At 40.7% G+C, this 13,310-nt stretch overlaps 1 protein-coding gene across 1 annotated transcript; it reads right to left on the bottom strand.

Annotated features, from left to right (window-relative positions):
* Nucleotides 1-4,642: 4,642 nt before the first annotated feature.
* On the bottom strand, nucleotides 4,643-6,849 carry MYF6 (myogenic factor 6). Its single transcript, XM_059683708.1, has 3 exons — nucleotides 6,068-6,849; nucleotides 5,683-5,773; nucleotides 4,643-5,450 (listed from the first exon to the last, which is right to left on the bottom strand). Exons 1-3 carry the CDS (start codon nucleotides 6,584-6,586, stop codon nucleotides 5,332-5,334), a joined length of 729 nt encoding a protein of 242 aa, XP_059539691.1. The 5' UTR covers nucleotides 6,587-6,849; the 3' UTR covers nucleotides 4,643-5,331.
* Nucleotides 6,850-13,310: the final 6,461 nt, after the last annotated feature.

Raw genomic sequence — 13,310 nt, 5'->3', positions numbered from 1 at the left:
GATGTCTTGCCCTGCACTCCGGGTCCTGGGAAGAAGCTGTCGCTCCAAGGCTCTGTCAGTAGTGGTAGTTCTCAGAAGTCAGTGCTGTCTTTGGTAAGGTGATCTCCAAACAAATTTACCAGAGTGCGGCTGGCGAGGGGAACGAAAGAATCCAAGAAAACACAAGAGCCTGGCGGCTTAATGGGACTTGCTAGGCGGGGAGACAGGGTCCTGGGTTGAGGACCCTTGGGATTCAAGTGCTGAAAATAGGTCTCAGAGCACCAAAATAAGAGAGAGAGAGAGAGAGAGAGAGAGAGAGAGAGAGAGAGAGAGAGAGAGAGAGAGAACTTTTAAACTGCTGTCAGGGGCCAGAGGAGAAAGATCAAAAAATAAGAGGCAGTATACAAAGGAAGCCAGCACCTCAAAGATGCCTAGGACTCCCAAATAAATTCAGCAGCGGTCCTGCTGCTCTTTTCCTAGGGAAAGCATGTGAGAGAAAAATGGGAAACTGGGTGAGTGATACAGAGAAAAAAAGTGCTTTCTCAGTGGAGAAGTTGAACAGAGAAATATGAAAAAGTTAAAAACCACTTAAAAATATCTGCTGGTTATTTGGGTATTCTCTTTTATTCAAAATCAGATTAGATTCTGGCTTTTGTTCCTCTTAGAAAATAATAAAAATACAAACTCTTTTCTACTATTTCTCCAGAGAAGTGGGACCTCTTACAGTAGAGAAAACTCACATGTGTTTAATTAAGTAATCAGGTTGTTAGAAATGATCTGCCAGCGTTGCTAGGGAAGCCCCAGATCAGGCAGATGAGGGGAGAACACCAAGCTCTGGCCTGTTGTTAAAATGAAAGCCCGCCAGGGTGCCGGTGAAGTAGACAGATAACTTAAATTTTGCATTTTACGTTCTTAATAACAATAAACACGTTTGATTTTCTTATAAGGTAGACTTATAAGAAGGTTTTAATTGCATAGACCTTTAAGTAATCATCCACTTGTTTTTGTTGTGTGTGTGTGTGTGTGTGTGTGTGTGTGTGTTAAGGTAACCTATTTTAGTTGAAGCATTATGGCAACAATCTCAGTGTTGATGGACAGACAACACCAGCAAAATGATGCTCAGAGCTTCCTTTACTAGTAAAATTTGCCTACCTTAGGAAGTCTACATACTTCTCTTAGTTGGAGAAGATATACCCAGAGAGATACATCCATTTCAATTCACTTCTGCCTCTACTTGAGACACTGTCAACTCTTGGACAAAAGGAGTTGTTCCAGAAATTTTTGCTTATTATATATGAGTGCACAATGTGCTAAACAATTTCAAACTGCCATTAGCTCTGGGAACCAGAAACACCTAAGTAAACACATTAGTACCTGCCAAAGCTGCTGGAAAAATTTGTGGAGAAGACAGCTGAGGAAGACATTGGCCTCTGCTTGAATTCGAAGGCTCCCAGGAGAGATCAAAGGCCTAAGGAAGGACTTTCAGCAGCCTTGAGAGTAGAGAAAGTAGCCAGTTCTGGCAACATTATCTTGGTTCCAACAACAAGCAGGGCATAGCCATTCCATCTCATAAGCTGACTCTGAACAAGGCTAACAAAATTGCTTTTTTCAGAATAAAACCTCTGGGACCAAGGGTCATCTTTTCTAACACTTCTTTTGAGTTTAAGGGAGTCACTACAGGGTCTGTTGGGGAAATGCCTTGATGGGTTGGCTCTTTGAGGAAAAACCATGTTATTGCTAATTTATTAATGCATAAAATTAGGAAATGATATGTTCAAAGTTTAAATTAAAATACTTAAAAATAGTTTTAGCTATGATTTTCTGGGAGGATGATTTTGAGATAAATAAGTGGGATAAAATATTACTTAGAGAAAGTACAAATAAATGCATTGTAACTTTAAGTAAAAAATACCTTTAGGTTAAAAGTTACTTTAGCAACCCAAGACTTCTCTGGCAGTCACAGGAGTAGTTGGGAACAATGAATTTCAGCACCAACTCCAACCCTGCCCCAAACATGTGAAAAAGTAAAAAAAAAAAAAAAAAAAGATTATATTAGACATAAGTGAATTTCTACTACCTTCAGGCTTGGAATTCAATGATTCAGGTGTGATAATTAAAGATAGAGAAAGCTGACATTTCATGTTTTGCAAATTATTTCTATAGTAATATAAAACAGAAAATCACTCCTTATTTCATACTTGATAACTTTATGCCTGTCTCTGAGAGGAGGGTCAGTTTAAATCCCAAATTACTGATCTTTACCAAGTTATTACATCTTGATTTTCTGCTTCCATGGTCCTATTTGTTTTGGCTTTGGCCTTAATAAAGATTGTCATCATTAATGTCCAATGAAAACACTTTAATTGCAAACACACCAAGGATTTCATTGGAAAGCCTAACATGTTAACTATATAGCAATGGAGGTCACATGAAGTCTTTGGGAAATATTTGCTCTATTTAACGAAGAGACTTCTGTAGGCAAACTTATTCTAAACAATTTCTCAAATTACCCAACCAGGAGAGATAGAGAGGATTTGGTTTGCAAAGACTGAATCAAATCTATCAGCAAGTAAAGTCCATGAATTGAAAAAAAGCATTCTGCTACTGAGCAGTTTAAAATGAAAATTTTATAAATATGTGTGCAATCATAAATTAGTTCACTTGGTCGATTATGATATTTGATTTCACTATGGCATGAACTTGATTTTTTAAAAATATAGGTGTGTGTGTATATACACACATTTCAGGGAAAAGGTTTATCGAGTCTCAGGAAAAAACACACACATAGATACCTAAAAAGGGTGATTAATGGTTATACACACCTCCCAGACATATTCACACATGTCCTGATTGGATCATTTGAAATGCTTTCCCACTTATTTTTAAATTAAATTACTACTCTAAGGTAGAGTTTACTAGCTAATCGTTCTTGAGACATCGTTTTTGGTAAATAATTGCCAAAGAGAACCAAATTATTCCACAGACAATGAATGTTCCTTCGTATTCACCAAGGCTTCTTTTTTGGGGTGCATGGTGGTTGGGAGAACAAGCCTTTGATATCAGCTGGCTCTGAGTCCTGGCTCTATACTTACAAGAACCTCTCTGCCCCAAAGAATCCTTTTCCCTAAACTAGATGTGACAATAGTACTTCTCTTGCAGCCTGTTGTGAGATTATATGAGCTAATATGTAAAATGCTACAAATGGCACATTCAGGTTGCTCTTGGTCTCATTGTCAAATATACTTTCCCCTACAAAGCTGGATCGGAAGGAACTGTGGCTTTTGGTGGGAGAAAAGCCTCCTGATGGTCCATTTATATTTATGAATGAAAAACAGAGAGAGTTGGCAGAGAGTGTTTATATTGCACCCTCTTTTTTCTAAGCAGCTTACGTGGGCTATCTCAGTGAATCCCGACAGCCCCAGGAGTTGAGCACTATTATTATCCCCATTATTTTATAAATGAAGAAATGGACGAAGAGAGCAGCAATTACAGTCCAAGGTTACCCAGTAGCAGCCTGCATTCAGTCTAGCTTGTCAGCACCCACAGAGGCCGTTTACAAAATCCACTAACACTCCCGCCTGCTCTTCTCAAACCTTTGAGAGGGATTACATGTCAATGCCAGTTTTCGCTGTGAAACTTCCTGCATTTTAAAAGCATTCTAGGAGAAATTTGAGGCTCAGAAAACAAAGTGACCATCACCCTCAGAGCGGCCCTTTGAGATGGAAAAGGGGGCAATTCCGGCTCCAGGCCTGAAGGGGGCGCTGCCTGTGGCGGTATCTGAAACTTTGTTGTGCAACAGGAAGGTCCCGAAGGGCGTGTTAGGAAGCAAAGGTTGGGCTGGGAAATACTGAATTCAATTTGATTTTCACATTTTCCACCTGAGGACGGACTAGCGGTGAGGATAAAGAGGGAAGGGAGGAGTGGGGAGGGGGAGTCCCCCGGAAGGTGCCATTTACAGAATGCAAGAGAGAAGTCGTGATTCCAAAGAAATGGCTCGCCCCTCTCCTCTGCTTTACTTCCCACTGCGATTCTTGGTGGTCGCTCCTGCCTGAGGTTACAGGATAAACAAACCTGGCACACGTTGTAAAATCCTCACCCTGAGGAGCTCCTGGGGAGGCAAGCCTCTCTGGGGCTGTGCTATTTGGCCCAGCTAAGAGGTTTCATGTGTGTTGTTGTTGTCCTTTGCCCTCAGCATTTAACCCTTCCCGCTCTTGAAGCAACCCTTCCTCACCCCACCTCAATAGATTGTCTCCTTCTTTTCTCTTTCTAGTTGGAACACTAACCCAGGCCACACAAGGCCTTGAGGATAGTCCGGTCTTCTAGCCACCCGTTTAGTTCAAGAAAACTGGGGAGGGTCCCTGAGACCGGCAGCGCAGCCCCTGGGGGCTCCAGGTCAATGCTTTTTATGCAAGGGCGGGGGCCTGGAGAAAGTCAAAGAGGGAAAGTCATTCGGCCTAAATTGGCTGGAGATCTTTTAGAAAAACAAGCGAAGAATTTTTGTGTGGCAATTTCTTGCAACAATGAGATTTTACTGGATTGAAAATTCAGTCAACTTTGGGTAAGCAAGTCTCACCCAGAGCTCCAGGGACAGGACAGAAACAGAACGAGAAAGTATGCTGATACAAGAAAAAAAAGGACATTTTCCTTCTGGATATTCCTCACGTATAGAAAAGTAAACAGTTTAATTCAGACATAGAAAAACAACCCATTTTCCTTCCTTTAAATCAGGCTTTAAGAAATTACCCAGATAAATGGGCTGGTGTGATGTCTAAATTAAAATATGGCTCTCTATATACCTCAAGCATATATTTTTTTCAGCTGAATCAAAATAGGGCCAACTTTATTCATACAGAAACTCATTTTTAATATTACAATCCCAGGATCCTCTCACATTGTATATACAATACATCTGTTACTTTACAATATATATTTCTTAGGTTTACATACAAAATGAAAGTACTAAGATTATTTACAAATTTACATTCAATACCCCTAACATTTAAATGCAACGTTCCCACTTTGTTTAGACAGGAATGAACTTCTTTTGATCATGGCACAAAAGAATCACCGTAATAAAAGTAAATATATTATAAAACCAACCAAACAGTAGCAAAGTAAGGCTGCTAGACCTACGCCACTCGCTGTTCCAAAAAATTAAAGCCCAGCGCCCAAAGGCATCCGAGCGTGCACAACAGTTTCGGAGAAGTTTCTTTGTGTCTCCTTCCCTTTCACAAACTTCTGCGGTCTGGGTTCCTAAACGTGAATGTAAAGTGAACTAATCCGAAGGATTAGTCGAAGGAGGGAGGGTGGGATCTCCTTGCTGCCGCGATCATCCCAAACGCCGGCTCCCAGTTACTTCTCCACCACCTCCTCCACGCAGGGGAGTTTACGCTCCTCCGAGGAAATACTGTCCACGATGGAAGAAAGGCACCGAAGGCTGCTTGAGGCCGAGGAATCAATGCTTGTCCCTCCTGAGCACAGAAAACACACAAACGTAGCAGCCAAGGAAGGCAGAAGAGGCAGCCCCGCGCCCGGCTCCAGGCCTCTCAGGCAACCCGGGGGCACAGGGTCCCCGCGCGAAAAGAGCGCACTTCTCCCCGGGCGCGCGCGTCCCTGCTGTGGATCTGAGCCTGGCCTGCCCGGCGCGAGCAACCAGCCCCCTCCCGGGGTGTTCCCTAGCGCGGCGCCCCTGCTTTCACTTACCTTCCTTGGCAGCGATCACGAGCCCCCTGGAATGATCCGAAACACTTGGCCACTGGGAGCTGCAGGTGCGCAGGAAATCCGCACCCTCGAGCTGGAGAAAAACCAAGGCAGCAGATTAGAAAATAAACATCGGTTCCGGGGATGGGGGTGCCTTTGTGGGAATGTCTCCCCTGCTTCCTCGGGCCGGGCCGGGTGCGCATTTCCTGCCTTATTGCAGCCACCCCGTGTCCAGGGGTCACTGGGGGTTCATTAGAGAGGGAGCTGGAGGGGCGGGCGAGAAAGGGGGACGGGAAAAGAGACCCAGCAGCTGGATGGGAAAGCCCCAGGGAAAGCGGCTAATCAGACTCTGTATGTATTCCCCTGCCTGGGCAGCATGTGGCCTTACATTCTCTTGTTTGGGTCTGTAGTTAAAGGGGTCCACCCCCAGCTCCTGCATTTTCTCCTGCTGATCCAGGCGGTGCAGCAGGTCCTGCAGCCGCTCGATGTAGCTGATGGCGCTCCGCAGAATCTCCACCTTGGGCAGCCTCTGGTTGGGGTTGGCCACAGTCCTTCGCTTCAGAGCCTCGAAGGCCTCGTTGATTTTCTTTAGCCGCCTCCTCTCGCGCAGGGTGGCGGCTTTCCGTCTGTCGGTGGGGGCAGATTTTCTCTTGCAGGTCTTACAAGCCCAGATGAGGCATTGGCCCGGACAGTGGGGAGGCTGTAGGCCTGGGGGCGCCAGGACGTGTTCCTCTCCGCTGCTGTCGCTCCCAGGTTCAGGGGGCATTTGGTCCTGGCAGGGGGATAGGGTACCATCGCTCCCTGGATACAAAGGAGAGCCCTCTGCCACTTCTAAGGGCTGCAGGGTAACATTTTCTCCGTCCAAGTAAAAGAAATAGGAGCCAGTTTCAAAAAGGTCCATCATCATGTTCTCCTCCTTGGCCTCTGACTCAGTCTGAACTGGGTGATGGGCTCAAAAACCCAGAGGAACCACCCAGATGGCATTTAATTAGTGCGGTGACATAAGTCACCCCAGCTTTATATATAGTAGCTCCTGAAACTCAATCCAACTTTTAGCTGTCATGGAGCATCGGTCTCCCGATGTGGTTACAGCCAGTGCTCTCTAGAACATCTAGTCTGAAAGAAAACTGAGAAGTGTCACCCCCAGAATGAGGTGTCAATCTACATGCAGGACAGGTTAAAACAAAATTCACGGAGAGAGCCCCACAATTTAAACACAGAATCCAATGCTTCCATTTGGGACAGTTTAAATGCTAACCTGCTTACAGGACAACTTCAAAACAACTGGGGATTAACACTGTCCCATTCCCCTCCCCCAGGCTCATCTGAATTCTAAGTATAGATCCATGATGAAAGATTTCAAAGGCAATAGCCATTGCTCCAAAATAGCCTGGTTAGTATTTGCAGAGTGGTTCAGTTCTTTTTCTCTCCTGTCTGTCAAAAAGATGCTATTCCTGTGATTAAACCATTACAGTCCTTCAAAGGGTTTACATGACTTTCAGGCTGTGGCCTCAGTAGCAGCAGGTAAATCTCTTTCCTCTCTTTTAATAAGGCAGTTCGTTGGTTTGGGAGCTGGAGAGGGTGGTTGGAGGGTGCTCAGATTCCTTCCTTTGCTATCTATTTTTTTTGGAGGGGTGGCAACCAAACTCTGAATTCTGTACCCCTCCTAGGTGGCACAGCAGTACCTATGAGGTAAGGGGTGGAACAGAGGATGTGAATGCAATACATGTAATAACGTGTTTAAAGATCGTTTTTAGTGGAAACAAGACTTTCACTAAAACTAGACGATGTTTCAAGACTCATTGTGGCCCCCACTCCAAGGTGCCTCTGTTATGGCTCCTGTTCTACACAGCTTTTGCGTTGGTGTGCTTGCTGTCCATTGACTCCAAATCAGTTGTTGCATAGGATTCAGATGAGAAAGGCAGCCACTGAAGCACAAGCAAGGCAATAGAACTTTAATTACTGCTTCCCTATGGCCCAATGCACGCAAGTACGGTGGTTGGAAGGCAGTACAATGTAAGGATGAAGCGCAGAGGCCCTAGATTCGAAGGACTCCCTTGAAGTCCTAGCTTCATTCATTTCTATTTATGTGTGCATAGGTAGGCATTAGATCTCAATTTCTTCAAGATATTAGCAGTTGCTTAACAGAATCTTGGTGAGGATTTGATCCCATGATAGGCATGTGAAGCCTATAGCCCATATTAACTGCTAGATAAGCATAGTGCATAAGGCTATGTCAGGGCTCAGACCATTTCTCAGGAAGGAAATAAAGCACAGCTATTGCAGAGGCTTTTCTGCTCTTTTGTTATTTTTTTTCTCATTTGTTATTGTATCCTTTCCTTCTTCTTTATTCTTTTCTCTTTGTTCCTTTCCTTTCTTTTCCTTTCCTCCCCCCCCCCCCCCCCCGCCCCTTAGAGTTCTGGAAGGACCCACTCCACCTGTAAGTGGCCTTAGAAATGAGAATCAGCTAGTTTGGGCCTGTATAGTCAGTGCCTGAAAAACTAGATGGAAACCAAGCAGTGATAATTATAGGCTATGTTCAATATGACTTCATCCTTTTAAATGAATAGAGTGAAGACAATGCCAGGAATAAATGGTCAGACAATGTAGGAACTAGCTACATTTTCCAGCCAAGTCGCCTATTCAAAAAATAATTCTTCAGTCTCTTTATAGTGAGCCACAGGTGTTAGGTTGACATTTGGGGCTGTTTTTATGTATTTGTTGTTGTGCAGCCGAATAATTCCTTATCAAATTTGAGAATGAATCATTTTTTTTGGAAAAGCAGGGAGCATAGGTAAGAACAATAATAAAAAGATACGTATTTTGTGATAGTTTCTCCAATTTACGCCAGCGCCCTGGTTGCGGTAATGTCAGCAGATAAGACTGCAGATTGGAGGCTCCAACAACACAGGACAAACATCCATTATGGAAAGTTACCCTGTGCTCTTAACCACACTCTTATGCTGCATTTTATAATGTAAAGATAACTTAAAAAGGCGCGTTTAACCAATACAATTACATAGCATAGTTGCAAAGATTACTAAGATAATAATAACTAAAATTCATTTATTCAACATTTTGGGGGGACCTACAAAGTGCCAGACAGTGTCTTGGATATTACGGATAAAGAGGTGAAAATGATCGCTTGTGGAGTCTGGATGTAGAAGGGTGGGTGAAATTGACAATGATGTATAAAAAAAAAAAAGTATGTGGAGAAATAGCCCTGGAACTGAGGTATGGCTGGCCTAGATTTTAATCATTTGGGGCCTATGAGGGTTTAGTCAATTCTAACACCTCAAATTCCCAATTTTTTAATCTATAAAATTGATACAGTGACAAAAGATATCACACTCTCAAAGACCGGAATAAATATGACATTTTCAAAAATGCAAAATCACTTAAAAATGTTGCATACTCTATGAAAGTACTTTTTATTACTTTCTTAGCTTTCTTAGATATAGAGAAAAACTGAGATAGGGAAAATATTGCTTCTAAGGAATTTTGTTGCTTGGATAATAAATATAACATTTAAGGTGGTATAATGCTTAGACTCACCACTGATTTTAAGAGGTATTGGAGAGATGTGAGAGTCTGTACATCATGAGCTGCTAAAGAATAGGAAAGTGTGCTCTTTCTCCTTTATTTTTCCCTCATTCAAGTGTTTCCATTTGAGAAACAGTGAGTTCAAAATGTAGAAAGAGAAGATTCTAGAAAAAGGTAGAAAAATCTTTGAGGTGCCGATCAAGAATAACCTCTCAGGCATTTCAACCTTCACTATCAAATGATCATTTCTTATCAAATTACAAAGCTCCTTTCCAATATTTTGTAGAACTTAAGTCAGCAAAACTAGTGGTGTTGTTCATTTTGGCCTACACTTTTCTCTGTTGTTGTTTTGGGGTGGGAGTGGGAGGAGAGAAAAAGGAAATGCCAGCTTGGGAAATAACCATCCTTTATTAGATTAGGTAATGGGAAAATATGCAATGATTCCAAGTGAACTAGTGAACTCTTGGAACTCCAATTGTTTGCAAAATATGAGATGTCTGTAATTGCAATTACATTATTTTTCAGAAGAACTTGGAAGCCACAAACCTTGACAAATGGTCAAAACAGGTTTATGAAAACTGAAATCCCCTAGGCTTTAAATAATTCAAATTACATGTTTAAAAATTAGGGAAAAAAGTAGATAATAATAAGAGAACAATAATATTAAGTTTTAATAAATTACTTAACAGATCTAAAACAAGGTTAGTGATTGAGTTTTCAAATAGTTTGCCACCCCATTGTTCTTACTTTACACTTAGGTATCTGTAAATGCATTTTCTTTCTATCATCTTCATAGAAGATTGAGTATGTACAGTTCTCTGCTTGAGAAGGAGTGGGAGGGAAAGGCTTATGGTTCTCACTCGGGTGGATTTTAGCTCTGAGCCTTGGGGATAGTGGTGTATGTGATGGAAAAACAGAGCTTTGGAGTAAGACAGAATTGCAGTCCTAGCCGTTATTATATGTTCGAAGCCTCATTTTTCTAAGAGATCAAATGGCATATATAACACATACATCATAGACTTGTTGTGTTTTATATAATGTATTGTTGTGTAATGATGTATGCTGAGTCCATGATATGAAATAACTCAACAAATGTGAATTTCCATTCTTCTCCTACTCAATTCATAAGGCCTCTTATTGAAATAGCCATAGTGAATTAATTGCAAAACCTAGATTTGGTAACACTGCTGTTTAAAATAAATGTAAGGATTTGTTAATGTTATAATGGAAGTGAAAATATTGAAACTAGTGACTTAAATCATAGTGTTTCACATATTTTGCCCTCAACGTATTTCCAGTTTACTGGAGGACAGCCATTAATTTAAAAATCACACAAAGAAATAACTGAGCTGGGAATGGAAAGGAATATGGTTCTACATGAGTGTATAACAATGAAGACTTTGTCATGAATGGGAAGCTTGGGAAAAGATGATTGGAGATAGAAGTTACTGAGATGTTGGGTTGATATTTCTAGGGAGCAAAGTTGAAGCTTCATAGCAAACCTGGGGATTGAGAAGATGACAGTAAGAGGAAGCTCACGGAAGAAATAGACATGGGTGAGGGCTTGTTATATAAACTGGCGAAGATACTTTTTGCTGGTTAGGTCTAAGGGATATGACTATATTGTTGCATAGTTGTATTCAAAGAAAGCAGTTTCAGTTATAGCTAAGAAAGTAGGACTGGGGGATAGACAGGAAAAATGATGATACTGCAGTTTACCTAATCTGCAGACAGTTTGTGCCCAGAGATTACCAAACACTGTGGTAAAAATAGGTTTGACTTAGACCCATAGAACATTCCAATATTGAAAAGAGAGAGAAGAGAGAAAAGGGTAGAATAAAGAGGGGGCTTGGGAGAGGAGGAAAAGAAAATGAGAAGAAACTAGTCCACCCTGCAGATAGAGAAAGGATCAACTAGAAAGCCAGTGAGTGTCTCAATAGAAGGTGAAGGGAGCCCCGCTGCCTGAAAGGGAAAATCCAGAAGAGTCAGATTAATGCTTTAAAGTGGTGGTAGCTAAATGAGTAACAAGAACCTGTGCACCTGTAACTTACCTAATCTGCAGAGAGTTTGTGCCCAGAGATTCCCAAACATCGTGGTAAAAATAGCTTTGCACTTAGACCCACAGAGCATGCCAGTCACTTCAAAGGAGCTGGGGGAGGAGCACAAACCAAGCAGAGGAAAAGGAAAGATTTTAAAGACCAAGCCTTTGCAATCTCCAGATGGCGGCCATGAGAAGTGACACGCAGAAATGAGGATGCTGTGGAGCAGCCCTTTTAAAACACTTCCAAAGACATTAGGCAGTGATTTAAATCACTAGTTTCATGGAGGAACCAGCGGGCTGCTCCTCAGAGCTTCCATGAAATAGATATTTTGCTCTTTGCTCTCACCCCTAATTCCCTTCCAATCGGGAGTAGAACGTGACTGCCACAAAAACCTGTATTTAGTTCACATACTGCTGCAAAGTACTACTTAAAGAGGCTACTGCTCATTTCTAAGTTTCTAGACATAATTTCCAGGGAAGGACACAATGAATGCTCTTCTACCTGAGAGATAGTCCTTGGTGCTTAAAAAATGAAGTCCACTTCATAATTCCCCAGGCTCCCCTACTTTTCACTCAGGTTTACGAATTTTGAGAGTAAAATGTGTGAACCAATAGAATCTTTCAGGTTAAGCATTGCTTCCTGGTGGGTTACCAACTGCCACAGGCTTGCTTAGGATGGGTGCCCCTGAGGCTCACCTTGTGCTTTAAAGCTGGGAAAATCCCAGGCAAATCACCCTCCTTCCCAGAAAAACAGAATAGATGCTATTCACAAATAAAAACTATGGGCAGAATGCAGAATATATAATGTAAACTTTTTATTTACAAAACTTACAGTGATTACAAATGCAGGGTTTGGTGTTAGATCCAAATTTTAGGTCCAGTTCTGCCACTTGCTAATAGTTGACCTTAGGCAAGTTATATCACTTCTCTAAGTCTCAATTAGCTAACCCATAAAGTGGAAATACTGTTACTTTATAAGGTTGTTTTAAAGATTAAAAAATGTCAATGAAGCATTTAATAGACAGTGTTAACACAGCAAATTCTCTGTGTTACTTAACTTTTGATTGAAGAAAAGAAAAAATCACCCATCTACATGTTGCCTCAATAAATCATATTCTGCATTTTTTTTGCTCACTATATGAACAAAAATTGTATGTAATATAAATAATTGTACATAATATAAATTTTGTATTATAGGATTTAACAATACAAATATAAATAAATGCAACATAAATATAATACAATATTGGCTCTGTCACTTAAAATATTACATAAACATTTTATGCTACAAATGTTTAAAATGTCTAAGATGTATAAAATTATTTTTCACTATTGTTTACATCTTTTAAGAACTAAAAGAATTGTGATATTCAGATAATCCGAATTATAGTAGTGTCTGGTGTTACTAACTTGCTAAGCTAAACAGATGTCTCTAGTATAGAATGGTTAGCCAAGTATTTTGTTACTGCCCTCCAACTGGCTGGTTATGACATATTGTCTAAAATAGTTGGTGCTTTAATGCCTATGTCAGAGCCTACTGTGACAAATAGTCACCACTGTACAAACACATTTATTCCATAAAAAGTTTTTCTACCAGTTTGGAAGGAAAATTGTTTAATCAGATGTACACACACATTTTACACTTTTCAGAAGCTTAGACATTTTTGCCTTCAAACAATAGATGTCAGTTTTGATAATATTAAGTGATAGAAAAGTGCCAAAAGTTATAATATATTTAATTGCATATAATCTGGACCTTTGTAAGTATTTTCATTATATGTTTTACATATCACTAGTCACAAAAAAATTAATCATGTTAAGTTTTAGCTTCCCTGGTTTCATATCTGGGCTACATGTAATTGGTAAAGCCTTGCTATGTAATTTTACAACATAATTGTGATCTTTTTATTAAAGCATATAAATAGATTTTTCATTTTTCTGTACTTAAGTATAAACCATTATGATATTTCATACATTTGACAATATAAATTCAAGAATTGGTGCTTTTAGAATATATATATATATATATATATATATATAAATGTCT

This window comes from Myotis daubentonii, chromosome 2 (assembly GCF_963259705.1).
Source record: "Myotis daubentonii chromosome 2, mMyoDau2.1, whole genome shotgun sequence".
In the NCBI taxonomy this organism is placed as follows: domain Eukaryota; kingdom Metazoa; phylum Chordata; class Mammalia; order Chiroptera; family Vespertilionidae; genus Myotis; species Myotis daubentonii.
Note: the sequence above shows the minus strand (reverse complement) of the source record. Positions and strands in the feature narration are given on the sequence as shown.